Genomic DNA, 27,104 nt, shown 5'->3' with positions numbered 1-27,104 from the left:
AAGATGCACAATACCTTGCTTTTGAAAAAATAAAATTAGAAATAGATTTGAAGGGAAAGGATTCGCCCTTACTTATTTTTTCTCACCATAATAATCCTGATACTTAAACAAAAAGAAGGAAAATATTGTTTCACAAAAGATATTCAATAAAAAATTAATACAATTTATGAACTCTGATATTTTGTATTCATTTACGCAACCTATATATGTTGCCACTGGAAGATCTTTGTATGAGTAAAAAATATTCAAATTTTAAAATTTATTAATTTTTCAAATTATTTTAGCCTAAACGAAACAAAAGAAATTATTGTTAAATCGCAAGAATTGTACGATTTGAGCGTTTCATCCAGGAAATTTGTTCAAGAAAAGATAATGAGAAATTCACAGCGGGATTGGTCAAATCAACAGTTAATCGGTTTCGTGAGCATTTTAATTTTTATAAACTTATTGTTGTCCACGTATTTATATATATTATAGAAAAACTTGTTTCAAAATATCCAGATGATCCCGGAGACGAGGAAGAATATCTTGTTCCTTTGGAATATTTATCTTCGGTGGAAGAAATGGATATCGAAGAAAATAGTTCTCCCAATGAGCAGCATAACGATAATTTTGAGCAATTGAATGCTCAAATTTCGTCGGAATATCATATGGAAAATTCTGATCCAATTCGAAATTATTCTGTTGAAAATCAATTTACTCCACTACATCAAGCTTCAATGAGCAAAAATATTCGCGAAAATAATTATCAAACTCCGTCATATAATATTAAGAAAATGTCAAGCGATTTTCACTTTTTTTCTCCTCAATCATCGATAACAACAACTCCTCTAATTCAGATTTCACAATTTCAACAACAGATTGATAAAGACATAAGCAAAAATCACACATCTCTATCACAAAAAATTGAGGTGGAAGATGAGACTTCCGCAAATATTTCTCCATTTGCTTCAGAACATCCAAAATCTCCACCAATTTCTTTACCAACTGCTGAAGGGACAGTTCAAAAGGAATCGATTGAAATGGACATTGAACCAAACCCCTCAAATTTGATTCAAAATCAAATTGAGCAGCAAACTTTCCCCTTTTCTTCTTCAATGCAACAACCAAGCACTTCGGCAGAATCTGTTACGAATGCTCAAATGGATGTCATTCAACCTGAATCAATCACATCATCGTCAACAATCACTTCCGACACTTCACTTCCTCCTTCATTCTCTTCATCAGCTGTGTCATTGCAAACTTCAGAGCCAGCATCTTCTTCTGCTTCTTCCTCAATTTCTCCAATCTCTGAAAGTACTATTGGCACGAGTCCTGTGCACAATCAATTGCTAAATCTGACTCCATCTCCATCAAACAGTCACATTGTTCGTTCTTCTCAACTGATTCGCTCTTCATCCCATCAAAATCCTTCATCAAATATTAAAACATCACCTTCTCCTTCTTCTATTTCGAAGCTCTATCAACCTCGCTATCATGTGGAATCAGCTGGGGCTTTGACTGGATCAGCAAGCAATCAATCAAGAATCCCTTCGCTCACCAGAAATCCTACTTCTTCCAAGCGTTTATCGGCATCACCGCCTTCCTTTGTCATTCCTTCTTCATCTCGGATTCCTTCTCCTTCAGCACGTTACACTTCTCCAACTTCTGCTTTCCATCCATTTTCTTCTCCTCTTTCGCAGTCGTCTTCTGCTTCTCGCATTTCACATGCAAGTCCAACAGAACCAAATGTTGTCATTCATCGCTCGACTTCTTCTTCATTGTCAACACCTGAACCAACCAGATTGCATTTGATGCAATCATTTTCTGATCCAAGTTTGCAGCAGAACAGCTCAACACAAGACACATTGCAGCCTTCTTCATATTCATCTTCCTCCTCCTCTTCTTCTTCCATTCATTCGATTGAATCCCCAACAGCTACACCTCTCAACCAGCCACACACATTCCATCAATCGAAGCTCCAAAAGCCTTCAGTTCATTCACCTTCGACTCTTTCTCCATTTGCAAGCCCAATTTCAGCGCTGAAGCCTCCAGCTCGCTCGTCCCACACAGCGTCATGGATGATTAAAAAGAATATTCAACCACTAAGTCAGTTCACGAGCAAAATGCCGAAGCCAAAATATTCATCTCATCAAAAGCATTGAATCTAATCGCTATTTTTTTTAAACATAAATAATGTCAATACAAAATAAAAATTCAATTAAAATGTTGTGAAATGAAAAAGAGATGTGTAATTTTACGTTTGGATAACTTTTTAAAGAATTAGCATTGAGTTAAAACGAGATAAATTAGTAAATATTTTCAATCTTGCTTTGGCGGTGTTTGTCCAACAATTCCTTTTAAAAATTGAGTGCCTTTGGGGGTGCACGCAATGAAATAGGCAAATGCAAAAGCGAGAATTGCCATTAAGATTGCGCCAACAACAGTTTTTATTAGCAAAACAGGAATGGTTGTGCCCATGATCTGTGACCTGGCCGCTGAAATGAAAATGCAATTATAGCCCCAAGTACCCACTTAAAAAATAAAACAATTCCATACTCATGCAAAAAGGAACAGTTGAATTTGTTCCATCTGCTCCGTACTCTCCTGCATTTGGTTTTGCCCGAAGCATAAGAATATTTGAGGGCTTTAAAAAGTTCAGAAACAAAATTAGAACGGTAAAAATAGCTCAAACGTTTCCTTCGCACCATAAAAATCTGTCGTCATCATGATTAACCCCAAACTTAGCTTGAATTTCAGGTTTTTCCACAAATAAACCAAAAAAGTCCGCTGGAAACTATAAGCACTCTTTAAAACAATAAAACAAAGTATGATGCAACAAACTCCTGCTGGCCATGATGGATAAAATTCATAACAACGTTTGCTTTCTGGATTTTTCACGCGAAAAAATAACGCAGAATCCTCCATAATTGCAATTGATAAATTGCGTAGTGGTTTGTCTGGCAACAATTCAATCACTTCTGCAGAGAATGTAAAATGAAAGATTCCGAGAAAAATGCTTAATAGCATTGAAATAGCTTTTAATTTCTTTGTGAAGATTGATCATAACCACTGGAAAAATGTCAACGCCAAAATCTTCATCTTCATATGATACAAAAATACAAATGACCGATCGTGAAAGAGAATTTGTGAAAAACGTTGTCAGTGATTTCGGATTTCCAAAAGAATTTACACAAGTATGAACTTCAAGATGAATATTTCAAATTTTTCATAACTATGTGTTTTTGAAGGAACTCACTGAAAATCCAAAGCTTCAAGATTCTCTTATGGATGTAGTACTATCGTTTCATGAATGCCTAACAGAGAATGATAAGAAAGCATTTCAAGTTGACTCCTCAAACATCGAATTTTAATTACATCTCATTCAATTCTTCATTTCATCAGAATTCTAGCATTACAATTCATTTTAATACTTTTTAGTTGATCCAATTTATGTTCAAGTTTTCAGTGTTTACTTTTTTAGCTTGCTTAAATTTCAAGAAATAAGTTTTTCTGGCTCCATTCTTACAAAAATGAAAAAATAACAAAGAATAAATAACCATAAACAATTGTTAAAATATGTTAGATTTATTTCATGCATCATTCATAAAGATAACATATTCAAATTAAAAAATAAAAAAAAAACTTATTTTCAAAATAAAAAGGAAGAAATTGTGATGTGAACTAAAAATTAAATCACAAGTCAGTAATCATATAAAATTAACCAAAACTTGGATATTGATACGAATAATATCATTACAAAATTGTGCAGCAGCCCTTTTCTTTTTTCGGTGCTGATAATTGGAAATGAACCTCCAAAGCCTTCATAAACACATCAGAAACGCGAATATTCTCTTTAGCGGAACATGTAATGTGTGCAGAAGCACCAACTTCATTAGCTATAGCTTCAGCTGCTGCATCAGAAACATTATCTGGTGAATCCGGTTGAGAATCACGAAGATCAACTTTGGTTCCAACAAGAATCATAACAGGTTTCTTTGATTTGCTGTTTGCTTGCAACTCCGGCATCCACTTAAAAGGTGGGGGAAAAAGTTTCAAAAAAACAAAAGCGTTCAGTTAATGAAAAGAATAAAAATAAACTTTTGCTTTAATTGCTTGAAGAGATTCTTTTTGAACGCATGAATAAGCCAGAAGATAGACATCCGTATCATCATATGACAAAGTCCTAATAATGAAATGAATAAACGAAAGAATGGAAAATAATCTTAATTGCTTCTGTTGCACAAAAGCAGACCTCACATTTGCATATTCTTCTTGTCCAGCTGTATCCCACAAAGACTTGACAAGATCAAATATAAACATGAAATAAAAATAAAAAATATGTTCTTACCAAGTTAACTGATTGAGATTGATATGTCTCATTTTTTGTGTAGTCATCATAAACAGTTGGAACATAATCTGAAAGGGAAAAATGTGTTATAATTTTTAAATTCGTCAAGATAGTGAAAATATATCGAGAAAATAATTTAAATAAATGAAAGAAACCTTCAGGGAATGATCCATTTGTATAAACATAAAGCAGTGATGTTTTCCCCTAAAAGAAAGAAAAGATGCAAAAAGGAAGGTGGAGGCATTACATATAAAATAATAATCAGGAAAAAACGTTGATTGTATCTTTGTTAACAAAAGAATATCATACCACAGCACCATCTCCAACTATCACAATCTTTAGATTTGCAGCCATTATTTCAGATCACTTTTGTCCCAATTTTTCTCTTTTATCTTTGTTTTGGTTTAAAATGAAAATAAAAATAGGATTATTGAAAATAAATGAGTGAGAAATGTCTATAATTTTTATTTTGTCGAATTTCAAATCCAAACAATTGGAAATAAACAAATAAATTTAATGGGAAGCAGTTGTTGTTATAAATATGAAAAATATTCTTACAAAAAGTATGAAAAGGTATAACCATTAACAAAAACAATACTTATCATTTTTGTGCTATTTTAAGCTCAAAAGACACAGGAAGCAAAAATGAGTACTTTATTTCACACAATGGTACAGCAACCCTTTGCAACAAAGAAAGATTTGAGTTCGTTGCCCATTTGGAAGCGACCATATGATTCCGTAAGCTAATGCAGTTTGATAAAGCAAATATCACAAAATGCAGAAGATTGTTTTTAAAAAAGTATTCATTAATTAAACAAGAAATAAAAAAAAAAAAAAAAAAAAAAAAAAAAAAAAAAAGAGAGAGAGAGAGAGAGAGAGAGAGAGAGAGAGAGATAGAAAGAAAGAGAGAGAAAGAGAAAGAGAGAAAGAGAGAGAAAATAGAAAAATAGAAAAAATAAAATTTTCTTTCACATAAAGATGAACTAATAAAAATCATCCACACCTCTTTTTCCAATCTGTTTGATTCTTCTCTGTTTTCTGACTGGCGTGCTGCTTTCGCCTTTTCGAAGAGAGCAACAATGCTCTTTCGAAGCTCCTCCATTCGGTTGTAATAATCCTGTGTTGGATAATCACTAAAAAGAAATAAATAAATAAATAAATGTGGGTGTAAAGAAGAAAGAAGAAAGAAAGAAAGAAAAAGAAATCATAATAATCATAATAATAATCAAACTCTCTCATCAGCTCCTCCTTCAGCTCCTTCGGCAGCTGCTCCATCCAAACAACAGGCTTCTTCAGCTCTTTTATTTCTCTCTCATTTTCTTCAATCTTTTTGGCTTTTGAATCAATTTCCTCTTCTTTCTTCGTCATTTCTTCGCTCATTTCCTTTTGTTTTCTCTCTAACTCTTCATTCTCCTTCATCCACTTCTTCTCTTTCTCCATCCACTTCTGCCTTTCTTTCTCCCATTCGTCTTCTTCTACTTCTTCTTTCTCTTCTTCTTTCGCCTCCATCTTCTCCGTTTCTTTCGGTTCTTCTTCTTCTTCTTCTTCTTTCTTTTCTTTCTTTTCTTCTCTCAATTTCGGACGTGGTTCCATTTCAATTGGGAAGCACAGCTCAAAACGGAGTCTTTGCCCTTGTTCGTCTTCTTCCATCATCATCAGCTGCTCATCACTTAACATTTTGACAAGCGATTGTGAGTCATAATCTTCATTAGATGAAGAAGAAGAAGAACTTTTCTTACTTTCTTCTTTCTTTTCCTTCTTCTTCTCTTTCTCTTTCTCTTTCTCCTCTTCTCCTTCTTCTTCTCCCTCCTTCTTCCACCACCCCACAATCCCTTTCTTCTCTCCAAAGGCTGTCCCAGCTCTTCTTTGCACTTCTCCCAAAAGTCGAATGTTTTGCAAGAGAAGAAGCGGAAGAAGAAGAAGAGGAAGAACATTTATCTTCAGTGATTGCTTTATTGAACGTTCAATTACGTCGTTATCTTCTTCTTCTTCTTCTTCTCTTTCTCTTTCTTTTCCTTCTTTTCCTTTCGAAGAAGAAGAAGAAGAAGAAGAAGAAGAAAGAAAAGACGAATTCTTCTCAGCCCATCTGAGTATCTGCTGAGAAAGTGCTCTTTGAATACGCTCAACAGAATCTGGCTGATGTTCATATTTTGACAAGGAAAGAGAAGAAGAAGAAGAAGAAGAAGAAAGAGAAGAAGAGGTAGAAGAAGAAGAAGAAGAAGAAGAAGAAGCAATTTCATTGCAAATGTCTGAAATCTCCTTCAAAATCTTCTGTGCCACGTCTTTTTCGCTTTCTTCTTTCTTCTTCGTTTCTTCCTCGAAACTTTCATCTTTTCCTCTTTCTCCTTCTTTTCCTTCTTTTCCTTCTCCTTTTCCTTCTTTGTCTTTCTTCATCTTCTTCTTCAACTCTTCAATTTCCTTCTCCTCCTCTTCCTTCATCTTCCTCACCTCCTCCTCCACTTCTTCCTCCCACTCTCTTCTTTCCTTCTCAATTTCTTTTTTTTCTTCCTCTTTCTTCTTCTTCACTTCTTCCTCATCTCCGTCCAGCACCACAACTTGGTTGATCATCTGCTCAAACATTGCGATTTTCTCTTTTTGCTCCTTTTTCAGCTGCAAACAGCGCTTTTTGTGTTTTTCCAGCAAAAGACGCATCAGACGTCGTTTGCTCATTCGGCGGAGCTTTTGAGGAGGATTTGAGGAAGAAGAGGAAGAGGAAGAGGAAGTTTCTTCTGTTTGATCATTTTTTCCATTTTCTTGTTGTTCTGCTGGTGTTCCAAATGCTGCCTCACGAACAACATTCCATTTTGAACCTGTTTTGAGCTTTGGAGAGGAAGAAGAGGAAGAAGAGGAAGAAGAAGAAGAAGAAGAAGGAAGAGGAGAAGGTGTTCTTAATGCTCTATCGGCTTCTTCTCCTTCTCCTTCTCCTTCTTTCTTCTCTTCGTTCTTCTCTTCTTCATAAACGCCATCACTTTCATCTGACAACGAATCTTCAGAAGGAAACAATGAATCTTCTTCTGCTTCATCATCTTCTTCATCTTCTTCATCTTCTTCATTGTCTTCATCTTCTTCATCTAAATTTCCTCCTTCTTCTTTTTCTCCTTCTCCTCCTTTCTTCTCTCTTTCCGCCTTTCTTTCTTGTTTTTTCGCTTCTTTCTCTGCTTTTTCTGCTTTTTCCTTCGCTTTTTGCGTCGAATCCTTTCGGAAAAACGACAAGTCTTCGTAAAAAGCGCTTGTCAGTGTTTCGTTCAGCACTTTCTTCAATTGCGCTATTTTCTGTTCTCTTACTTCATCTGAGTCTGGGGGGATGGAGAAAGAGGGGTCGAAGGTTGATGGAGAAGAAGAAGAAGAAGAGGAGGAGGAGGAAGGAGGAGAAGAAGAAGAAGAGGAAGAAGAGGTTGTTGATGATGTGGGTGATTTATCTGAAGAAGAAGAAGAAGAGGCAGAGGAAGAGGAAGAAGAGGAAGAGGAAGAAGAAGAAGAACAAGGAATGCATCTATCAGCCACAGTTTCAGCTATCTCGTTCACAAATGCATCAAGATGCGACGACAATGTTTCAAGAGGCCTAATTAAGCGCACGTTTAGCAGAGAAGACAAATAAAGGGGAGAAAGATTATTGGAAGAAGAAAGAGAAGAAGAAAGTGAAGAAAGAGCAGATTTGTGGGAAAGAACAGAAGACATCACAGTGATGTGGCTGAGGATGGAGTCGAAGAGCTGATAGGGAAGAGGAAGAGAATGAGAGGAAGAGGAGGAAGAAGAAGAAGCAGAAAGAGAAGAAGATCCACCAATGAAGAGTCTTCGATAGTAAGGGTTAGTTCTCAAAAGCGATGTTAATTGCAGAACAGTCAGCTCCAACAGCTCTTCTGCGTTCTTCATCTCAATCGAATCACCTGAAGAAGAAGAAAGAGAAGAAGAAGAAGAAGAAGAAGTTAACTTGTTCATTTCTTCTTCGCTTTCAGCTGGTGTCTTCCCATCAGCCAGCATCTTCATCTTCCTCTTCACTCCATCCAATTCTGGTGCCGCTAACAAAACATGCGCCTCTTTCCTTATCCTCAGCGCCTGCCCCAACAACTCCCTTATCCACCCCCTTCTTCCTCCTCTTCCTTCTCCTTCTCCTTCTCCTTCTCCTTCTCCTTCTCCTTCTCCTCCTCGCATCATCATCATCATCATCCCATTCATCCCATTCATTTCTCTCATCCCTTCCATCGCCCTCCTCTTCCCCTTCACAATCAACGCCATGTTCGCATTCACCAGCTCTGTCTGGCATCGAAAAAGATACTCCCACTTCGCCTGGTCGCTCGCCCTCATCGTCCTCTCCATCTGCAGCAGATGTGTCAGCTCTTTGCACAGCACCTCATAATCGACGCTCATATGCACCTGAGGGCGAATGCGGATCTTTGCGCAGCGGGAGGCGAAGATGAGGGTGGACAAAGTGGAAGAATAGTTCTGAGGGCAGCGGCAGCACGTGGCAAGCAGGCAGATGTTTGTCTGTCCTGAAAGGGACTCTTGCAGAAGGCGGGTGAGGGTGGATGAGCGGTAGGGCACATGCTTCTTCCGCTCTGCCAGCGCATTCATGACAGTGCCCAGTGCGGTGATGGACTTGTTCACAAACGCCATCTCTTTCTCAGCCTCGTCGTGTTCTTCGCTATTTCCCCCTGTTACTCCTCCTCCTCCGCTCTTCTTCCCCTTCTGCTGCGCCATCGCTGCCTTCGCCACTGCTGCAAATCCAGCCCCAGTCCCTGCTTTCCCTGATGCTGCTGCTTTCTCCTTATCAGCCGCCAGCTGCCCTTTCAACACGGCTGTTCGAAGAGCCGTTTTACCATCGGCACTTTTGTCTTTCTGACGCTCGCTGCCAGCTAAATCACACACCATCACTTTTGATCGGAGCACGGCTCCTGCTACACTCGCCATTGCATCCTCGGCGGAGTCGGGGGGTGGGCCGTTCCTGAGAAGAAGGGGGGGGGGGGGGGGAAGGGTGGGTAAATGAGAGGAAAAGAGTAAAGGAAAGTGAAAGGAAGGAGGAAGATGTTAGGATTAAAAAAAACCATCGGGAAAAAAATATAAAAAATAATTCGAATATCAAAGAAATAGAGTCACTTCTTCACAAACATTTCCATTTTTGTTTTCTCGAAGAAAAACATAAATACATTGTGAGCGCTATTTACAGTCTACAAATTGAAAAAATAAAAGAAATGTGAATTTTGTTGCTTTTTTGGGGGAAAAAAGAATTAGAAAAATATTGCAAACCTTTTTCTGAGCTGCAAGTGTTGCAATCTGCTTGTTTCCCAGCCGAAGATAATAAAGCACTTCTTCTTTGGTTTTGACTGGAAACTAATTTTGTTTATTAAAATTTTAATAATAATAATAGAAATATGTGAGTTGAATTCAAATTTATTGATTTCATTTAAATTATTATCTTTTTTAATGAACATTGTAATTGTCAAACCCGACTCAGGTTTTGAATGAATATCCCAAGAACTGGATGTTCGCGGATTTGCAGATTTTGTCTTTGTGGTTGAAGAAGATCTGATAATTCCTACAGAATTACATGAAATTTATTCATCGTTTACGTTAAATTTTACATTTTGCAAACATCATTGTTCAGCTGGCAATACGATATAGAAAATGAATACTGCCAATCTGTGACTTTTCCCATTTCATCAAAGAAATATGATCCCAGTCGTGCAATAACTCCTTGCTCTTCAGGTGTTTTGGACGAATTCGTTAATGTCCATGATTTACCTGTGCCTGGTCCACCAAACGAAAATATTGTTCCTAAAATCATCATAAATAAAAGTTGTTCTCAAAAGATTATCTAAATGTTCGCACCATTCATTCCTATTTTTAGAAATTATCAAATCTTATTTGAAAATCAAAAACAATTCCAACCATTGAGAGCTCCTTTTGCAACTTTGAGAGCTGCTGCATCAAATACTTCTTGCTGTGTTGATTGCTCGTCAAAAATGCGATCGAATGTGTAAGATTTCTTTGGTTTGTCTTTCTAGTAATTATTAATTATGATGAATATTATTTTGTTCTTTGAAAGCATATATACCTTTGTCAGTTCAATAATATTGAATCCTTCTGTTGCATCAACGCACGATCCGTATACAGATTCTTCTGGTGTCTCAGGACGAATTCTAATATACACCTGAAAAAATGAAATGAAAACGTTCTAGCATGAAAAATGTTATCTCTTCAATACATTTGGGCGTATCATTTGGGATTTTGTTGTAATCCCAAGTTCTGCAAGCCCAGCCATCATTGTATTGCTTGTCATTTCAGCTTCTATCAAACAAGAAAAATAACTAATGGGCGTTGCTTTTCTTGATGAATATTAAAAATAGTTGGTATCAACAATTATTTAAGTGTGTTAAATTATTATGAACAATAATAGGAAAAATGCCATAATATGCCAAATATAATTATCAAACAATGAGGTTTGTACCTTGCAAATGACTTATATGATTGCTGATTTTTATTCATGAATTTTAATATTTATCATACGATGAAGTACGTATTCATTAGCGGTAGGTACATTTGTCACACACCAACACAAAGTCGGATCAAATTTCAATGAATGCGTCTTTTGTAAGTTGAATAGACTCGAAAATCAAATTGACCAAGCAAGCCAATTATCTTGCTATTTTTATTCATTATTAACCGAAGATGCTGAAAAGCTTGAGAGCGAACTTTTCAATCTTACAAATATTATTCTTCATGGAAAAAATTTGCAGTTATTTCTTTTCAGCAATCTTGCCTCGGTTTTAAAAATGCTTTTAGATAAGTGGACACCTCGTAAGATTACGGAATTTACTTCTTCCGATTCATTTGAAAAAAGTTTTATCATCCGATGTTTGACTCTTCATCTTCTTGGCTCACTAGTTTCATCGAATCCAAACGAGTGTGAGCAAGCCTTCGCAATGCAAAAAGAAACTCGAAGATTTATACTGGAGGCAATATTTTGCGAGCATGAAGAGCCGATGCTGTTGTATATTTTTGCTCTGAGAGTACTTGCATTTTATTCATGTAACAAAGATTTTTTCCCTGAGCTGAGCGAATGGCTTCAGACACCTACAGAAACGCAACTTGACTGTGCGTCATTGGTAATACCTCTTGTCTGGCTGGCCAATCGGATGCCTTATCTTCTCACGGATGCATTGGACGACTTGAGAGCAGAAAACATCAAGTTCCCTCGTTCTCAGGCGAAGTTGTTCTGCCTCATCGACAACATGAACAACGACACGGTGCTGACAAAAGAGCTGCTTGCGCGGAGGATGCAGCACCACGCGATGGCTCATTCTCTTCTTCTTCTGCAGAACATGACAAAACAGCAGCGCCCTTGTGAATATCTGCTTAATTCTCGGCATTTCATTTCTCATCTGCCCTTTTTCATGAAGGAGCACTGGGAAAACAACGGAAATGCGATCCTCGCGAAGGTGCTGCTTCATCTTGTGCAGCATGGTTTGTGGTGATATGTGATTAAAGCATAATAACAAAAAAAAAAAAGAAAGAAAGAAAAAAAGAAAAAAGAAATGATAATTATAATTATTTATTTCTAAAAGATTTTTATTAAAATAGAAATTTTATTTATTTATTTATTTATTTATTTATTTATTTATTTATTTATTTATTTATTTATTTATTTATTATTATTATTATTATTATTATTATTATTATTATTATTATTATTATTATTATTATTATTATTATTATTATTATTATTATTATTATTATTATTATTATTATTATTATTTTTTTTTTTTTTTTTTTTTTTTTTTTTTTTTTTTTTTTTTTTTTTGTTTCCGTTCATAAATAATTCCCATGTTAATTTAATACACCATTTATTTATTTTATGTTCTTTTTTTTTTTTTAAATCTTTCTATTTCATTTCATTTCACTTCTAACTCTCCCATCTCAATCTCAAATCCACTCCTCCTTTTCCAATCCCCCACCCCACCCCTTTACCACCCCAAGCCCCAAGCTACTCCCCCATCCACCTCATTGCCATCTGGGCCGCCCCTCAGCTTCTGCAGCACCCTCCCACTTCTCTGTGCGGTGCCCGTCTCATCCACACTCTCCTTCACTCTGCTTCTCCTGCTCTTCTCTGCTCCGTCGCCCACAGCGGCACTTTCTCCTCACCCGAAGTGCTCTTTCTCGCGCAGCAGGGAATAGAAGAAGACAGAAATCAGCGCTTCCTCACAGAAAACTGGCTGGCTGGTGGCTCGTTTGAGCTGCTCAGTCAGAACAGAAGAGTTTGTGTGTCTTCTTCTGATGGAACTGATGGAAGTGATAGCACAAATATCACTAATTTCTATTTTGACTCATCAAACACATCAGCAGCAGAAGGAGGAAGAGGAAGAAGAAGAAGAAGAAGGCCGATTTCGGTGCAGATGGAAGATCCAGTGCTGAGTGCAGCGCTTGTTGCAGGAACAGAGCTCAACCGAGAGAAGATGCTGTCATTCAACAAGGAAGACGGCTATGAAGAATACGACAGAGGACAATGCGACTACAAACACTGTGCGATTCCTGCCATCCACCCAATCACCACGCTGATGGGAGGGACGTGTGTGCATTTGTGCGGATTTCCTCCGCGCCCGTGGCTTGATTCACTCAGTTTTCCCGCGTTTCAGAGCGAAGGGAGGGCGAATTCGCCTCCGCCAGACGAAGAAGAGGAGAAGAGAATAAGACAGGCTGAGAGGGCAGCTTCGATTAGGAATTGTTCTTCTTCTTCTTCTTCTTCTTCTTCTTCTTCTTCTTCTTCTTCTTCTTCTTCTTCTTCTTCTTCTTCTTCTTCTTCTTCTTCTTCTGATAATTCCTCGTTGGAAGAAGAAAGAGAGGGAGAAGAAGGAGAAGAAGGAGAAGGAGAAGGAGAAGATGAACAATTATCGTTGTTATCATCTTCTTCCCCTTCTTTTTCCTCTTCCTCCTCACCTTCACATTATGTCCTGGCTGAGTCAGGATCCCCTTGGTTTGACATGCTCCGTGGAATGATCGACTGCCTTGAAGTTTGTCATTCTCCTGCTGTTTCACTGCGCTTTTTGCCGGCAGCACCTTCAACAACACGTGCGGGCGGGTGTGGGAATTATCAGCAGTCAGAAATGAACAGATCGCAAAATGGAAGTAATTCTTCTGCTTCTGCTTCTTCTTCTTCTTCAAATTCTTCTTCAAATTCTTCTTCAAATTCTTCTTCTTCTTCTCTCTCTTCCTCTTCTTCTCGCCTGTTCTTCAGCACCGTCTCCTCTCCTATCACTTCTCTTTCTCGCCCTCACTCTTCTCATCTTGCCTCGCTCAGCCATCTTCTGCAGCAGAGTCTGGTGTTATGCGCAAAATACAGAGAAGCAGTGGGCAATGGAACAGACGAAATGCTTGCTTTACTGAAGGATACGGAGGAAACAGAGGAGGACACAAGAAATGGAGAAAGATCTTCTTCTTCTTCTTCTTCTTCTTCTTCTTCTTCTTCTTCTTCTTCTTCTTCTTCTTCTTCTCTTTCTTCTATTTCTTCTTCCTCCTCCTCCTCCTTTTATTCTTCTTCTTTCTCTTTGTATGCTCCTTCGCAGCTGCCTCGCCCATTGGCCCTCAATCACCCAACCATTCGTGACACAGCCAGGCTTCTGTCTTCTTGTTCTTTCGCTCTCCAACACCCTCGTCTTCTCCCTTCTCTTTCCTCTGGCTCATTTCATTCTTCTTCTTCTCCTCCTCCTCCTTCTTCTTCTTCTCTTTCTTCTTCTTCAAACAGTCTCCTCCACATTTCCTTTGCCAGAACACTTAACAAACAGATCCCTTACTCCTTTTTGTTCTCCCTCTCCCCAAATTTTCATATGCACACTGAAATTTCTGCTTTTTCTTTCCCAATCACAAAAACCTCTTCTTCTCTGGCAAAGCGCAAGTTCTACAGCTCTCTCTGCCCTTGTGGCTGTGGCGCCATCTTCCACAAGACAAGTGTTACTCATTCAGATGGGAGTGTGTCAAATGAGTTTTCTGATGATTTTGCACAGTCTTCCTCTTCCTCTTCCTCTTCTTCTAATTCCTCTTCTTCTTCTTCTTCTCCATCCTCTTCTTCTTCCTCTCTCTCCTTCCCTCCCTCTGTCCTCGCCTTCTCTTCTCCTTCCTCTCTTCTCCCGCCTCGCCTCGCTGCCCGCTTAGCTCTTCTGGCTGACCTTCAATCAGACACAATGGCCCAGTCACTCACAGAACGCACTGATGTCACTGCAATCGCATCTGATTTGAAGCTACAAGGAAACAACGAATTCCGCCGGAGAAATTATCAGCAAGCGGAGAAACTTTACAATTCTTCGCTGAAATATTCGATTGCTCAGCCCTTACTTCGTGTGGCGACGTTGGGGAACTTGGCGGAATGTGCAGTGAAACAGAAGAGCTGGCGGAGGTGTGTGTCTTATGCGACGAGGGCGATTCATCTGGCGAATGGGATAGCAGAGGCAGAGCTGTGGAGGGATGCAGATGATGAGAGGATGGGGGAGGAGAGGAGGAAGGAGTGGGAAAGAGAGAAGGAGAGGGAGAAGGAGAGGGAGAAGGAGAAAGAAGAACAAAGTGGTTCATCTGCTGCTGCTGGATCGAATTCTTCTTCTGCTTCTGCTTCTTCTTCTTCTTCTTCTAATTCGAGTCGTGTTTCTTCGCAGCACCCAACATTATTTAATTCTTCCCAGAATTCTGCCGGAACAACTAATTCACAAAGAATGGGAAATGCTGAAAATGAAAGGCGGACAGCGGAATTAAGCAGCGAAAGTGGAGAGAAATGGGACGAAAGCAGCGAATTGGCGTTTATTCACGAAAGAGACACAGAAAAATCGGAGCTGTTGGCTCTGAAAGAGAAGTGCATTGCAAGAAGGATTGTGGGGAATTCGCATTTGGAACAGCATGTGATGGTGATATTTGGTGTGAAAAAGAAATGTTTTTATTATTTTTTTATTTTTTATTATGATTTTTTTTTTTATGTTTTGCGATTAATAATTATTTTTAAGTGATATTGTTTTTGTTTATATTTATTAATATATTTTTATTTTTATTTTTATTTTTATTTTTATTTTTATTTTTATTCTATTTAATTTTATTTTAAAATTCCTTCTTTCCAACAGATTATGAACAGCTCACAACAACTGCTGCAATGGATCGGGTGAGGACACTTTATTGGATAGCCAAAAAGAAGTCTCGTTCGTTGGCCAGCACTCACTTCATATGAAAATATTTATTCACTTCATATTTTTTAAAACAACTTTAAGAAAAAAATGTGACAATAAGAATAAATTATATTGCTTGCATGTTTTTAAAAATGAAAGAAAAGAAAGACATATTTCTTCTGAAGAATGCTTTGTGAAAAATGTTGTGAATCAGATTAAAATAAGTCTCTTTTTTCATTTTTTTCCTTTCCAGATAAGAAAACTGTTTGCTTTGTGCAGTTGGTCATTTCATTTGCTTTTTAATTGTTTGTTATTTTGTAATGATTTTCTTTTTTTACTATCTTATTCATCTTTCATGAATTGAACTCAATTTAAATTGGACAATCATCCTTTTAAACAATTTCGTGATTTGTTAGCATTAGCCTAAAAAAGCAAATAAAAACATTGAATTGATAAATAGACTCTCGAGCAACTTACACAAAAGTGGTTGTGAATTAAGTGAGGTTAATAAAAAAGTTCTTCTTATAATTACAGTTTTTTGATATCTTAATATCTTTAAAGAAAAATATCATCTATTTTTTTTTTTTTTTTTCCTAAGTTCTTCCTTCAGGTTTGGTAAATTCAGCTTTTTCAACTTTGAATTTCCCTTCTGATGTGGTTTTGTACACATAAACAGTCACTTTGTAGCCCTGAATATCCATCAGAACAAATGAAGCAATCGTATCCCTATCAAGAAATGGTTCGATATTAGTGGATAAAGCAGGATGAATTCAAAAAATAGGAAATGATATGTTTTCAGCCACATACGTAAAAAGAATTCACTTTTAATTTCTGAAAATTATAACAAGAATCATACCCATCTCCGATAACTGAATATGCCCCTGTGATTGATCCAGGATTAATGACAAATCTACTCTCCAGTTCATATGCCTGAAACTCTACAATGATTGGAATTTAAGCAATAATTAAGAATACAAAATATGTTAAGAGCATTATAATTTTGTTTTAAAAAACAAAGGCAAACGATGTGTATGTCCAGTAACCAAAATATCACAATCAAGACGACGTTGAGCAATTCCAATTGCATCTGGATCTCTGTAAATCATATAAAAATGATGAGCTCCAAATAATAAAAAAAAAGTTTTAAAACCCCCATGGAACAATTTGATGGCCATGAATCATTCCAATTTTGAATGATCCAATTGTCACTACCTTTTCTTCAGGATATCCCAAACTTGTCTATCAAATTTTTATAAAAAGAAAGTGAAAGCAATTTTTAATTGTATTTCATAGATATAAAGTTAATCAAACATCATCAAAGTCACCTCTTACAACATGAACATCATTAGAAAGAGTTTTTAAGTAATCATATGTTTCTTTTGTACATAAATTTCCTGTGCAAAGAACATGCTGGATTTTACCAGGAACAAGAAGTGTTTTAAAACGAGAAGGAATGTCAATTGCTCTGTGAGGAATATGAAAATCCCCGCAGACAAGAACTAACTAAATTTCATGGTTTCGATTTGTTTATATAAATAATGAATGCTTTAATAAATAATTTATACAAATCAAACAAGCTTGCTTCTCGGGTCCGACATAAGTGTCTATCTTGATCTTTTCAATTCCATAAAAATGTTTATTCAAAAAAATTAAAAAATATTCAAAATTGAATATTTTGGCATTTTCAATATCCACAGAGAAAAAATGAAGAAAAGAAGAAAAGTGTCCATATGAGTAATATGTTTGTTCGCTAAATTGATTTTTCGCTTATTCATGTCAGAAGAAAAAAATATTTTTTTTTTCTTAATGTTCATTTTGCTGTTGAAGTTATTTATTCTAACGTACTCAATCATTCCTCTGCTCTATTCAAGAAAGCCATCAATAATAATAATGAATCAAATTTTTTACGTGTCGCACTTCTTCATCAAAAAATAAAAAACTTTTCGAGAAAAAATAAAAAAAAAAAAAAAAAAAAAAAAAAAAAAAAAAAAAAAAAAAAAAAACGAAAAATTATTTCGCAGATGATGATTCTTGATGATATTTTTTTTCAGCATAAAACTTTTATTTTGATGTTTTTCAAAAAAATACAAAGTGATAAGGCGATATTTGATGAATGAAAGTTTTTTCTTTTTCTTTTTTTGATTTATTTTTGTTTTGTAATTGATTTTTGATTTCATTAAAAATTTTTTAAACAGAATTTTTTCACAAAAAAGAAAAAGAAAAGAAAAGAAAAGAAAAGAAAAGAAAAGAAAAGAAAAGAAAAGAAAAGAAAAGAAAAGAAAAGAAAAGAAAAGAAAAGAAAAGATAAAGAAAAAGAAAAAGAAAAAAAGAAAAAAAGAAAAAAAGAAAAAAAGAAAAAAAGAAAAAACCATTCATATGAAACAAAAAAGAATTGATTTCCGACATTTTTTTCTATTTAAAATTATTTATTTCACTTTTCTTATATGTTTTCAAACTTTTCTCAAGATTCTATTTAAAATGATGAACGTTTTGATAGGATGCTTTAAATTAAAAATTGTTTGATGCTTCAAAACATTGCCTGAATTACAATAATAAATCAGAATTACTAATAATTTTTTCATTTTCATTTTATGTTTGAAGTGCAATATTTTTCAAAAAAATGGCAGAAGTTGTGAATTGTGTGGAAATATGATGTGTGAACTTTTCTGCTTCAAAAAAGAAGAAACAAAAGTGATCATTTTTCAAATATGCGTCATTCTTTTTGAAAAGCTGTTAATGCAAAATTCTCAAGTTTGTTAAAATGAGATATTATTTTTGAATTCAAGAAATAAATCCCTCAATTTTTTCATTTTTTCAAAAATTGACACAAAAACATAATTATCTTGAGATAATTTGCTTGAAAAGAAGTTTGATGAATTAATGACGAAAAGTTATCAACAAATGAAAATTTCAACAAACCTGAGAATAAAGCATTAGCTATTTGGGGAAAAATATTTTGCTTCAGGTATTTTCATAGAAAAATTTATGCACTTTTCATTGAATTTTTTTCATTTGAAAATATAATTTAAATGGGTCCATTTTATGACATTAAAGAAATATTGGAAAACTTAATGTTTTGATTTCAATGACACCTATTTACAGATATGAAAATCAAATTTATTTTGAAATTTGAAAAAGCGAAATAATGTTATGAGTGAATCAATTTTTTAGTGTTTTTTTCAAAAAATACTTGAAAGTCCGTATTTTCCCCCATTTTTCAAAAATAATAACACCTAGAACAATTTGTTTAACAAGAGTTGTGAATTTTTCCTAAATAACAAGGACTATGTCTTTAATTATAAATGAATTGTTTTTGACAATCAATATCTTTCTTCAAGCAAAACAACAACAACGTTTTTTTAAATATTTCTAAATAATGCAACTTTCGTTTTTTGTAACTTTAAAAATAACAAACAAGGAAAATATCATGTTTAATGTTCATGTAACTTTTAAACTGAAAAGCAACAAACAGAATAAAAATTTGTTCTTTTTCATAAAATGTTAGCGAATAAAAATGAATTTTTGTTGATAAGTTTTTTTGAAACCTACAACTTTATCAACAAGCTGTGTTGAAAATAATGTGCACGTGTGTGTAATATTCACACTTTTGTGAAATTCAAAAAAAAAAAAAAAAAAAAAAAAAAAAAAAAAAAGGCAAACTGACTCTTCTAGCCAGAGCTATTCAATGTCTTTCATCTTTTCTTTAACTTTGAAATTCAAATTAAAAAAAGAATATTTTTCCTTTTCATTTATATATTAATACAATTGATTATGTTTTCACTTTATTTCGCAAATAAAAATATTTTTATAAATGTTAGCGTATTCATTTATTTCATATTTCTTACAAATTCGTTTTCAGTCTTTGTTTTTGAAATTTTAACAACTCCAAAATCATTGCAAAAAAATTTGAATATTTTTTGATCTTACCATCACAAATGACATTTATTTCTGAAGATTCAAAAATAAAACGAAAAGAAGAGTTAAATTCTTTAATTAAGGATGAAATAAAAGAACTTAGCGATTCAGAAATATTTACAGCATATTTTAAGGACATGAGCGATGAAAACTTTTTATTAATGCTCATTGAAGAAATGACAGAAAAGCAAAAAGACTATGCTTTACTTGCAGAAGAAAAGGAATCAACACTTAAAAAATTTCAAGGAGAATTAAAGAGGTTTGAAAGAATATTATGAGAAGTTGTTTTGATTGTTTATTTTAAAACAAAGATGTTCAAATCTTCAATCTGAACTTGAATCAATGAATTTAGCACTTAAGAAAGAAATTTCTTCCATGGAATCGAAACAAAACGAGTATAAGAAAATTTTAAAACTATTTTAAGGTTTAATTTCGTAATTAATTTTTTAGAGAACAAGAGAATGATAGTGTTACAAAGAATAAATTAAAAGCTGTAACTGATTCAAATATAATCATAACTACAAAACTATTTCAAATGCTGGAATCAAACGCTCCGAAGGTTCCACAAGAAGCAAATATAGTTTGCCTTTGAGAATACAACATTTTGACATATCTTTTTTTAGAAAGGAAAGATTATCAATTATCAGCCAATATCATTCATATTGCAGGTATATTATTGCTATATTATTGTTGCTTCAATTGAAACCGAACATTTATCACACACACACACACACACACACACAAAATAGGCTTTACTTCAGAGAGCACTCGACTTTCCAAAGGATCCCTTTATTGAAATTAGTGAAAATATGCACCAATCTCATATAGAATATTTAGTCACTTCCCAAATTGCAGGTTTTTTTTCAAAAATTGTTGTTTTTTTTTCAATTATTCTCTCTTGACATGTTTTTCATTGTACTATGATCATTTCTGGGATAAATGATAACTGATATATCTCAAATATCTGCTCAGTTATGCATCCACATGTTATGAACCGTATAGCTCTTGTTGATCCAATGGATCTGCAATCTGCCATGAAGACGTCAAAAGAGGAAAGAGAGAAGGCCAGCTGAACGGAGCAGCTTGTTATGAAATTTGTTTAATGTTTTTTTTAAAAGAAATGATAAAATCTTTCTATTTGAATAACGTGTTCGTTTGCTTTGGATTTTTGTTGTTAAACACTTTGAAACAAGGTTGTTGTATCACATATCAAAAACACCTGTTTATTTATTGTTCCAATCTGTTACAAATTAGTTATACTAAGATGAATAATTTTTAGCCGAAAGAAAAGTTCAATTTCTTCTTCTTTTTCTGGTTTTTTCTAATGCATATGAAATGAAAACAAAAATGGATTAACGATAATTTTCATAAGGCATTTCCAATCAAAGGCAACTAATTAGAAATCATCAAACAACGCAAATGAGCAAAATGGAGTAAAAATACACATTATCCTGCGCAAGCGAACATTTTGAGAGTTTTGACATGATTATCATTGTTTGGTCTAATATTTTTTTTCACATTTCCAATGGCAATGGCAACTCCAAAGGAAATAGTAATGCGAAGGATTCTTTTGTTCCTAACTTTTTCTCTTTCTTTCTCTCTCTCTCTCTTCCCATTCACACAAACAACAACTCTTCCAATGTCCTCTTCCACTTACTGCTTTGAAGTCGCAGCGGTGCGCAGGCTGTCAAAGAACTTCTTCAGTGTCACATCATCTGAGAATATCGGTGCTTTTGTCTCTGAGTCTGTGCCAATTGCTCCTCCAATCGCCGCATTCGTCGAAAGCGACGCCGATGGAGTTGTAGACGGATTCAGCTGCGAGATCAAGAAACGCGCCTGTGATGAGCCCTGGTCGCACACAAGCACATGGGGAACAGGGAATCTGTCCTTCAGAATCTCTTGCGCTTCCTCAATGGGCTTTGCCAGCATCGCCTTCAGAGCAGCGTTCTCTGGCTGCTCGTGGTACTTCATCTCCCTCCACGCTGCGATAGTTTCTCCGTGGTGGATGATGAGGCGGAAGAACGTGTCGAGCAGGAGAATGCAGTCCTTCTTGATCGACGACAGGTCCAGCAGAACAGGGCGGGGCAGCTCCTGCCCCAGCTCAAAGGAGAGCAAAGTCGGCTGGATCATCACGATGCCATTGGTCACGCCTTCTCTGTTCAGAAGCAGCCGGTAGAATTCTGTCTCGTCGGGGGCGTGGTTGAACACACGCAGGAAGCGAGAGCGGCGGAGGTAGTAAATCGCCTGGGGGAATGGAGACAGCTGAGGTGGGAGTCGGAAGGACTCGGGATGGCCGGGGGTGTAGATGCCGAATTGCTGGCACTGCAATATTCGTATATGCATATGTATATAAACACATATAAACAGATGAACAAAAAACGATTAAACATACAAATAAATGAAACAATATAAAAACAGAGGAAAAATGTGTGAAATGACACAAAAAAGAAGAATTAAATAAAAAAAAATATGCATCCCAATTAATATCCACAACAACAATACTGAAAGGGCTATAATATGAATATTTGAACAAAAGACTAAATTCGTTTTCCTCTTTGACCATTCGTTATGTCTTCTCATTCATTCATTCATTCATTCTTTTCTCTCTTTTTCTCTTTCTCTTTCTCTTTCTCTGTCTCTGTCTCTTTCTCTTTCTCTTTCTCATTCTCATCACATACAGTGTTGATAAGAGTCTTATCTATCCATCTGATGGCTGAATTGCAGCGGGTGTCGTTCTTCTCTCTCTCTGCCTTCTCCACAGCCATTCTGGCACACGCAACAGCAGCACATTCATAGTCGAAGGAGCGGATCACATCTGTCAGCTGCTTCGAAGCATCACTCCATCTGAAATGAAGAGGGAAGAAAGGAAGAAAGGAAGGAAGAATTCATAAATAAGTGAAAAGAGACGATCAAAGAAAAAAAAATGTAAGAAAGAGAAAGAAGATGAAAAAAAAAGAATATGAACAGAGACAGGTGAAATAAAGCAAATAGAGAATTATTATTTTGAAACATGTTAACATATACATATCAAAAAGAATACAATCAAATAATGTTCAAAAAAAAGACTTATTTGATATTTCAAATTACCAAAACATTCAAATAAATTTGCTCATGAACATCTCAAACAACTCAAATAATCCAACCAATCAATTAACCAATTTATTCATTTATTCATTCATTCAACCAAACCAAACCAAACCAAACCAAACCAATCCAATCCAATCCAAACCAAACCAAACCAATCCAATCTAAATCCACACTCCAACACACCTGAAGTCTATCGAAGTGACTCTCAGCATCTTCTGTCCATTGGCTCTTGTGTATTCTGTCTGTATCTGCAGAATGGGTGGCTGGCGATAGCTGGTGTCGCTGTCAGCCAGAACAACGTCCCACACAAACATCATCGACGATGCCGAGTCCAATGCAGACACCGCCCACACGTTTGTGTCTCCTTCGCCCACTTCCTGTTGAATGCGATGAAAGAAAAGAAAAGAAAAGAAAAGAAAAGAAAAGAAAAGAAAAGAAAAGAAAAGAAAAGAAAAGAAAAGAAAATAGAATAAAAATCAAAACAGAAAATAAAAGAGTGACAAACGATTGTAGAAACAAATGGAGCTTTCACGTGGCTTGAAGTGCAATGGCCAATGCAACCAGTCAGTTTCATATGTTCTGTGAGCTGTTGAAAAAACAATGGAAATTAAATAAATTTTGAATAAAAAAATATTTATACACGAAAATAGAAAAAGTCAATGAAATTGTTAAAAAATTGAGAAAAGAATAAAATAATGAAAAAAATTAAAATAACGTTTTAAAACAACAATAAAGATGAAAAACAAAAACGAAAAAAGTTTAATATATATATATTTATTAAAGTCAATCAATAAACAAATAAAAATCAATGAAAATTAAAAAAAAAATAAAGTGACGAAATAAACAAACCCTCACAGTGATTTTCGCATTGAATGCCATGTCGAGGTCATCTGCTGTGCACATTCCACGATCAAACAGATTGGAGAAAGACAGACGGAACTGTGACGATGCAAATGAAGTGGACAAAACAGTCAGACCACCTGAAATAAAGTGAAAAAAAAAAAAAAAACGTTTTTTTCCCAAAAAAACAAGTTAAAAACGAAGAAATAAAAATAATAATCAAAAAAAAAGCAGTAAGCAAACCAGTCAGTGAAACCAGTGGCACCATCTCGTCTATTCCGCACTGATCCTGACACCCCATCATTATATCAATGCAATGCCCAGCTTGCGACGCTCTCCTCCCCAAGCTCTCATAGTACTTCTTCGCAGAATGGTAATACTTCAAATCAGTTTCCTTCTCAAAATTGATCTGCTGCCTCATTTTCTCCGAGGCGTCTGTGCTTATCACTCTCCCTGGTCCAATGGTACATGGCCCTCCCGTGAACAGCATCACACGCCCTCCGCTGTTCGGCCCCAGCTTCTTCAGAATCGCAAGAGCAAGAGAAACGGCCGAACCAGTCCCACGAGACTCACGCTGTCCTGGTCCGCTGCCAAATGGATCGACACGCAATGCAGACAGGATGGCATCAACAAGCATTAACCCATCTTCCATTCCAACAAGGAACCGACTTGCAACGGAAGGGCTAACAGCTCCATCCAATCCAAGCATTTTCCAATATTCTGTTTCATTATAATCTTTTGCTCCATTAAAAGTGTAAGAGCGAAGTGCCTCAGCGCTGCTTACGTCATAGATATGGTTCATTTTCCCAGTGGTGATTATTCCAACTCTGAAATCAGATGGGATCAATGAGATAACTTGTTTCATAAAATCAATTAATGCAGAAAATTCAGATTCAGGAAGGCACGTATCAATCACAAATATCAAAGAAACAGGATTTGGTGATTTATCAGGAAGAACATATTCAACCGTCTGGTAATTAAGATCAGCTGGTTTGTTCGCATCTGAAAGTTTCTGCATTCGTGGAGGAAGAGAATTAGATGCGCCACAAAATCTGCATGCATAGCGTTGCTCTCCAGCATATATTTGACTTTAATATTTTTATTTGGCCAAAGATGAAAATAAGAAAAAAAAAAAAAATGAACATAATAAAAACACAATAAAAGATAGAGCTCTAATAACTTCAAACTCATAAACTGAAAGAGAAGCTCCACATCCTCTGCAAATTACTGGCAATTCCCGAATAACTTGTTCTTCTCTGAGTGTTTTCAACGGAGAATAAACAGCTGCATAAGGCACCATCACTTTTTGACGTTCAGCTTGACTTGTTACGAAGCAGCTCCATGTTGTTCTAATTCCGGTAACATCTTCTCTCATCAAAAAAGGAGCAAGTGGATCCTGTGCCATCTTTGTTTTTATTTTATGGTTTCGATCAGATTTTGATGCAATTAAATTTTTTCTTAATACCTGCAACGCATCATGACTATTTTCATCAATACGTTTTATTTTCAATTATTTCAAAAGATATAAAAAATTTTGATAAAAAAACAAAATAAAACTAAATTATAACAGTTCATTTTTCAATATCCATTTTTGACTCATCTTCTTCAAGTTCTTCATTTTTGATTGCATTAATAATAGCTTTGATCCTTTCTCTTCCTATTTTGATTGTCTCCTTATTCACTATCGCTGGTTGAGGGTGAAGTGATTTTGCAAGTTGATCTAGTCGTTCTTTTTCTGCGTTTTCTTTCGAATTGAATGGATCAGCAACATCAATGACTTGACCAGTTTGAAGTGTGACAACAGTGTTTGAGAAAGTTTTTGCCTCTGACGAGTTTCGATCACCATCCATAGAGAGTATTATTGGAATTCCACCTTCTTTTAAAATCAGCCAGAAGATAGGTTCATCAAGAAAATCCAATCCAAAATAGCTTTTGGAAGAATGCGACGAAACGTTTGCCACATTAAAGATAAGTGAAAATGTGCTCATTCCAACTCCGTCTTCTTCTTCAAGCGAAGGATCCACAACTATTTGGGGGCTAAGATTCACAAAAATATTCATTTCACAAGAAATGTTATTTTTTCACATTAGTGAAAGATTATTTGAATAAACCAATGAAAAAAATCATCAAATTCATAAAACAATAAGAAAATTAAAATCGCACAAACCCATCTTTTATCGATGCTATTCCAAAAGTTACTGAGAGTGGAAAAGCACAGAACCTCAAGCTTGAAGACTTTGATATTAAAATGCAATCTTCACTTGAATCAACTTTAGTGGATGCACAGTATGATGAAGATATTGGATCTCGAGTAAGATAAAGTGATGGAAGAGTTACTATAATAATATAATTAAACATTTATATTGATAATCATCATATATTTTGAATTATCATTCGAAGTACTCTCAAGGCAAACCATCATTTAGAGCCATCATTGCAGCCAAAAGTGCTACATCAAGCAATGAACCATCTTCTTGAAGAATTGAAATTTGCAGTGACAGATCCCACATGACATATAATGGAAAGCTCTTTCCGCTGGCAAGTGTTGTTGGAGAAAAAGCGACAAATGATTCAGGAACAATTGATCGTGTTAGAAGATCACTCAAATGTTGAGAGACAAGTAAGCACTTTGATTGTTTCGAAGGCGTATTTAATTCTGTTGAAGGAGCGCATTGCGACGTATATTTCACATCAACCGCTGAAAAAAATAGAAATCAAAGAATCTTGGAAAAATTAAAAACTACAAACAAATGAGATCTGATGGATTTAGCACTGGAGATTCTTGTTGAACAATTTTTCCTGTAACAGATGCTAAAATTGTGCACCCACCCATTCGACACATGGAAGAGCCAAAAACTTTTGAAATTTGTCCTGAAAACAATTTTCCAGTTTTTTGAAAAATATATTGCATTTATCGCAATATATAAGCAATCAATAGAAAAATGCAAGTTTCAAACGAAAAATTTTTACATAATTTTAAAAGATAATTCCGCAAACCAACAGAAACAATACATTCGCGAAAAGAATGGAATCCTCTCATATCCAATCTTTTCTTCTTGTTAGAAAAAACAGTGAAAAACAATCCTGCTGGATTAATCTTTCTTATTGCAGCAATTGAACGTTGTTGTTGTGTATTCATCAAATTTTTATGATCCATATCCATTATAGTTTATCGAAACTGTAATATGAGACTGATTGTTATTTTTTCAAAAATATTATTATAAAACTGAACCTGTTGAATAATAATAATTGTAATAATAATAGGTTTGAAGAACTCCTTATATTATTAAAGGAAAATTGGTTTGTTTCAAAGTCAATATTTTGTTTTTTCATTAACAATAACTATAAATATAAATATATATTAATGAATATATATACATATACATATACACATACATACATACATATATTTGCACAATTTGCAATGAATAAAGAGATAACTTTTCAGTTTTCAACAATCACTTTTTTTAAAAAATTTCAATCATTTTTTATCGCAAAATGACACGGAACAATGAATAAAAGAATTATTGAACAGAAAATAACAGCAACAGATTAAGGAGGGATATGGCAAAAGCATTGAAGCCCCATGGCTAAGCACACCAGATTTCAGCATATTTAGCATGCATAGTCGAGGATATAACTTATCACTTTCCTCCCTTTCGTGTTTCTTTTTCTTTTCTTTTCCCTTTTTGGATTGGACAGCAGAAAATGCCTCCACTAGCATAACACATACTCATCATGCGTTCTCGTAAATGCAAAAAAAAAAAAAAAAAAAAAAAAAAAAACAGCTCTGTAAA

General features: G+C 35.2%; 10 protein-coding genes across 10 annotated transcripts; 4 read left to right on the top strand and 6 right to left on the bottom strand.

The window, feature by feature from the left end:
* Window positions 1-166: 166 nt before the first annotated feature.
* MONOS_6803 (uncharacterized protein) lies at window positions 167-2,144 on the top strand (the record flags this gene model as incomplete). Its single annotated transcript, XM_067877067.1, has 3 exons — window positions 167-228; window positions 285-415; window positions 478-2,144. The coding sequence occupies 3 exons, from the start codon at window positions 167-169 to the stop codon at window positions 2,142-2,144; spliced, it is 1,860 nt and encodes a 619-aa protein (XP_067728846.1).
* A 13-nt stretch (window positions 2,145-2,157) lies between these two features.
* On the bottom strand, window positions 2,158-3,046 carry MONOS_6804 (uncharacterized protein). Its single transcript, XM_067877068.1, has 4 exons — window positions 2,824-3,046; window positions 2,675-2,776; window positions 2,539-2,626; window positions 2,158-2,477 (listed from the first exon to the last, which is right to left on the bottom strand). Exons 1-4 carry the CDS (start codon window positions 3,007-3,009, stop codon window positions 2,302-2,304), a joined length of 552 nt encoding a protein of 183 aa, XP_067728845.1. The 5' UTR covers window positions 3,010-3,046; the 3' UTR covers window positions 2,158-2,301.
* Window positions 3,047-3,050: 4 nt separating this feature from the next.
* Window positions 3,051-3,510, top strand: MONOS_6805 (uncharacterized protein). The gene is made up of 2 exons (XM_067877069.1): window positions 3,051-3,176; window positions 3,231-3,510. Exons 1-2 carry the CDS (start codon window positions 3,060-3,062, stop codon window positions 3,351-3,353), a joined length of 240 nt encoding a protein of 79 aa, XP_067728844.1. The 5' UTR covers window positions 3,051-3,059; the 3' UTR covers window positions 3,354-3,510.
* An 8-nt stretch (window positions 3,511-3,518) lies between these two features.
* Window positions 3,519-4,701, bottom strand: MONOS_6806 (Rac3a, Rho family GTPase). Its single transcript, XM_067877070.1, has 6 exons — window positions 4,640-4,701; window positions 4,486-4,534; window positions 4,331-4,398; window positions 4,235-4,278; window positions 4,081-4,165; window positions 3,519-4,011 (listed from the first exon to the last, which is right to left on the bottom strand). The coding sequence occupies exons 1-6, from the start codon at window positions 4,682-4,684 to the stop codon at window positions 3,736-3,738; spliced, it is 567 nt and encodes a 188-aa protein (XP_067728843.1). The 5' UTR covers window positions 4,685-4,701; the 3' UTR covers window positions 3,519-3,735.
* A 140-nt stretch (window positions 4,702-4,841) lies between these two features.
* MONOS_6807 (kinesin, unidentified) lies at window positions 4,842-10,607 on the bottom strand (the record flags this gene model as incomplete). The annotated part of the gene is made up of 10 exons (XM_067877071.1): window positions 4,842-5,073; window positions 5,334-5,463; window positions 5,562-9,272; window positions 9,437-9,495; window positions 9,575-9,658; window positions 9,774-9,863; window positions 9,921-10,102; window positions 10,217-10,328; window positions 10,383-10,478; window positions 10,533-10,607. 10 exons carry the CDS (start codon window positions 10,605-10,607, stop codon window positions 4,990-4,992), a joined length of 4,623 nt encoding a protein of 1,540 aa, XP_067728842.1. The 3' UTR covers window positions 4,842-4,989.
* Window positions 10,608-11,100: 493 nt separating this feature from the next.
* On the top strand, window positions 11,101-15,601 carry MONOS_6808 (uncharacterized protein; the record flags this gene model as incomplete). Its single annotated transcript, XM_067877072.1, has 3 exons — window positions 11,101-11,791; window positions 12,305-15,223; window positions 15,424-15,601. The coding sequence occupies 3 exons, from the start codon at window positions 11,101-11,103 to the stop codon at window positions 15,525-15,527; spliced, it is 3,714 nt and encodes a 1,237-aa protein (XP_067728841.1). The 3' UTR covers window positions 15,528-15,601.
* Window positions 15,602-15,835: 234 nt separating this feature from the next.
* Window positions 15,836-17,063, bottom strand: MONOS_6809 (Vacuolar protein sorting 29A (Vps29A); the record flags this gene model as incomplete). The annotated part of the gene is made up of 6 exons (XM_067877073.1): window positions 15,836-16,191; window positions 16,322-16,403; window positions 16,490-16,560; window positions 16,616-16,704; window positions 16,777-16,968; window positions 17,040-17,063. 6 exons carry the CDS (start codon window positions 17,061-17,063, stop codon window positions 16,059-16,061), a joined length of 591 nt encoding a protein of 196 aa, XP_067728840.1. The 3' UTR covers window positions 15,836-16,058.
* Window positions 17,064-19,402: 2,339 nt separating this feature from the next.
* On the top strand, window positions 19,403-20,661 carry MONOS_15065 (Centromere protein K). The gene is made up of 6 exons (XM_067867918.1): window positions 19,403-19,639; window positions 19,692-19,775; window positions 19,831-19,960; window positions 20,004-20,048; window positions 20,130-20,235; window positions 20,353-20,661. Exons 1-6 carry the CDS (start codon window positions 19,518-19,520, stop codon window positions 20,451-20,453), a joined length of 588 nt encoding a protein of 195 aa, XP_067728839.1. The 5' UTR covers window positions 19,403-19,517; the 3' UTR covers window positions 20,454-20,661.
* A 14-nt stretch (window positions 20,662-20,675) lies between these two features.
* Window positions 20,676-24,726, bottom strand: MONOS_15066 (Sec23B). Its single transcript, XM_067867919.1, has 7 exons — window positions 24,495-24,726; window positions 23,551-24,395; window positions 23,317-23,447; window positions 22,973-23,053; window positions 22,651-22,844; window positions 22,059-22,224; window positions 20,676-21,702 (listed from the first exon to the last, which is right to left on the bottom strand). The coding sequence occupies exons 1-7, from the start codon at window positions 24,710-24,712 to the stop codon at window positions 21,034-21,036; spliced, it is 2,304 nt and encodes a 767-aa protein (XP_067728838.1). The 5' UTR covers window positions 24,713-24,726; the 3' UTR covers window positions 20,676-21,033.
* A 65-nt stretch (window positions 24,727-24,791) lies between these two features.
* MONOS_15067 (putative 3' exoribonuclease family, domain 1) lies at window positions 24,792-26,347 on the bottom strand (the record flags this gene model as incomplete). The annotated part of the gene is made up of 5 exons (XM_067867920.1): window positions 24,792-25,344; window positions 25,475-25,643; window positions 25,724-26,005; window positions 26,056-26,178; window positions 26,305-26,347. 5 exons carry the CDS (start codon window positions 26,345-26,347, stop codon window positions 24,879-24,881), a joined length of 1,083 nt encoding a protein of 360 aa, XP_067728837.1. The 3' UTR covers window positions 24,792-24,878.
* Window positions 26,348-27,104: the final 757 nt, after the last annotated feature.

The sequence above is a fragment of the Monocercomonoides exilis genome (genome assembly GCF_001643675.1).
Source record: "Monocercomonoides exilis strain PA203 chromosome Unknown scaffold18-1597598, whole genome shotgun sequence".
Classification (NCBI taxonomy): domain Eukaryota; phylum Preaxostyla; order Oxymonadida; family Polymastigidae; genus Monocercomonoides; species Monocercomonoides exilis.
The sequence above is the reverse complement of the archived record's forward strand: the minus strand, read 5'-3'. Positions and strand labels throughout refer to the sequence as shown.

Excerpts from the sequence above, each read along its gene's own strand:
- MONOS_6804 (XM_067877068.1), bottom strand. The coding sequence starts at position 3,009 with ATGCTATTAAGCATTTTTCTCGGAATCTTTCATTTTACATTCTCTGCA. Across the intron at positions 2,777-2,823 it reads ATCCATCATGGCCAGCAGGA|TTTCCAGCGGACTTTTTTGG; the intron begins GTTTGTTGCATC and ends GAGTGCTTATAG. Across the intron at positions 2,478-2,538 it reads AACTGTTCCTTTTTGCATGA|CGGCCAGGTCACAGATCATG; the intron begins GTATGGAATTGT and ends TTTTCATTTCAG.
- MONOS_6805 (XM_067877069.1), top strand. The coding sequence starts at position 3,060 with ATGTCAACGCCAAAATCTTCATCTTCATATGATACAAAAATACAAATG. Across the intron at positions 3,177-3,230 it reads TTCCAAAAGAATTTACACAA|GAACTCACTGAAAATCCAAA; the intron begins GTATGAACTTCA and ends GTGTTTTTGAAG.
- MONOS_6806 (XM_067877070.1), bottom strand. The coding sequence starts at position 4,684 with ATGGCTGCAAATCTAAAGATTGTGATAGTTGGAGATGGTGCTGTG. Across the intron at positions 4,399-4,485 it reads AAATGGATCATTCCCTGAAG|ATTATGTTCCAACTGTTTAT; the intron begins GTTTCTTTCATT and ends TTTCCCTTTCAG. Across the intron at positions 4,012-4,080 it reads TTCAAGCAATTAAAGCAAAA|TGGATGCCGGAGTTGCAAGC; the intron begins GTTTATTTTTAT and ends CCACCTTTTAAG.
- MONOS_15065 (XM_067867918.1), top strand. The coding sequence starts at position 19,518 with ATGAGCGATGAAAACTTTTTATTAATGCTCATTGAAGAAATGACAGAA. Across the intron at positions 19,776-19,830 it reads ATGGAATCGAAACAAAACGA|AGAACAAGAGAATGATAGTG; the intron begins GTATAAGAAAAT and ends TTAATTTTTTAG. Across the intron at positions 19,961-20,003 it reads TTCCACAAGAAGCAAATATA|AAAGGAAAGATTATCAATTA; the intron begins GTTTGCCTTTGA and ends ATCTTTTTTTAG.
- MONOS_15066 (XM_067867919.1), bottom strand. The coding sequence starts at position 24,712 with ATGGCACAGGATCCACTTGCTCCTTTTTTGATGAGAGAAGATGTTACC. Across the intron at positions 23,448-23,550 it reads GCCACTGGTTTCACTGACTG|GTGGTCTGACTGTTTTGTCC; the intron begins GTTTGCTTACTG and ends ACTTTATTTCAG. Across the intron at positions 22,225-22,650 it reads GTCACTTCGATAGACTTCAG|ATGGAGTGATGCTTCGAAGC; the intron begins GTGTGTTGGAGT and ends TCTTCATTTCAG.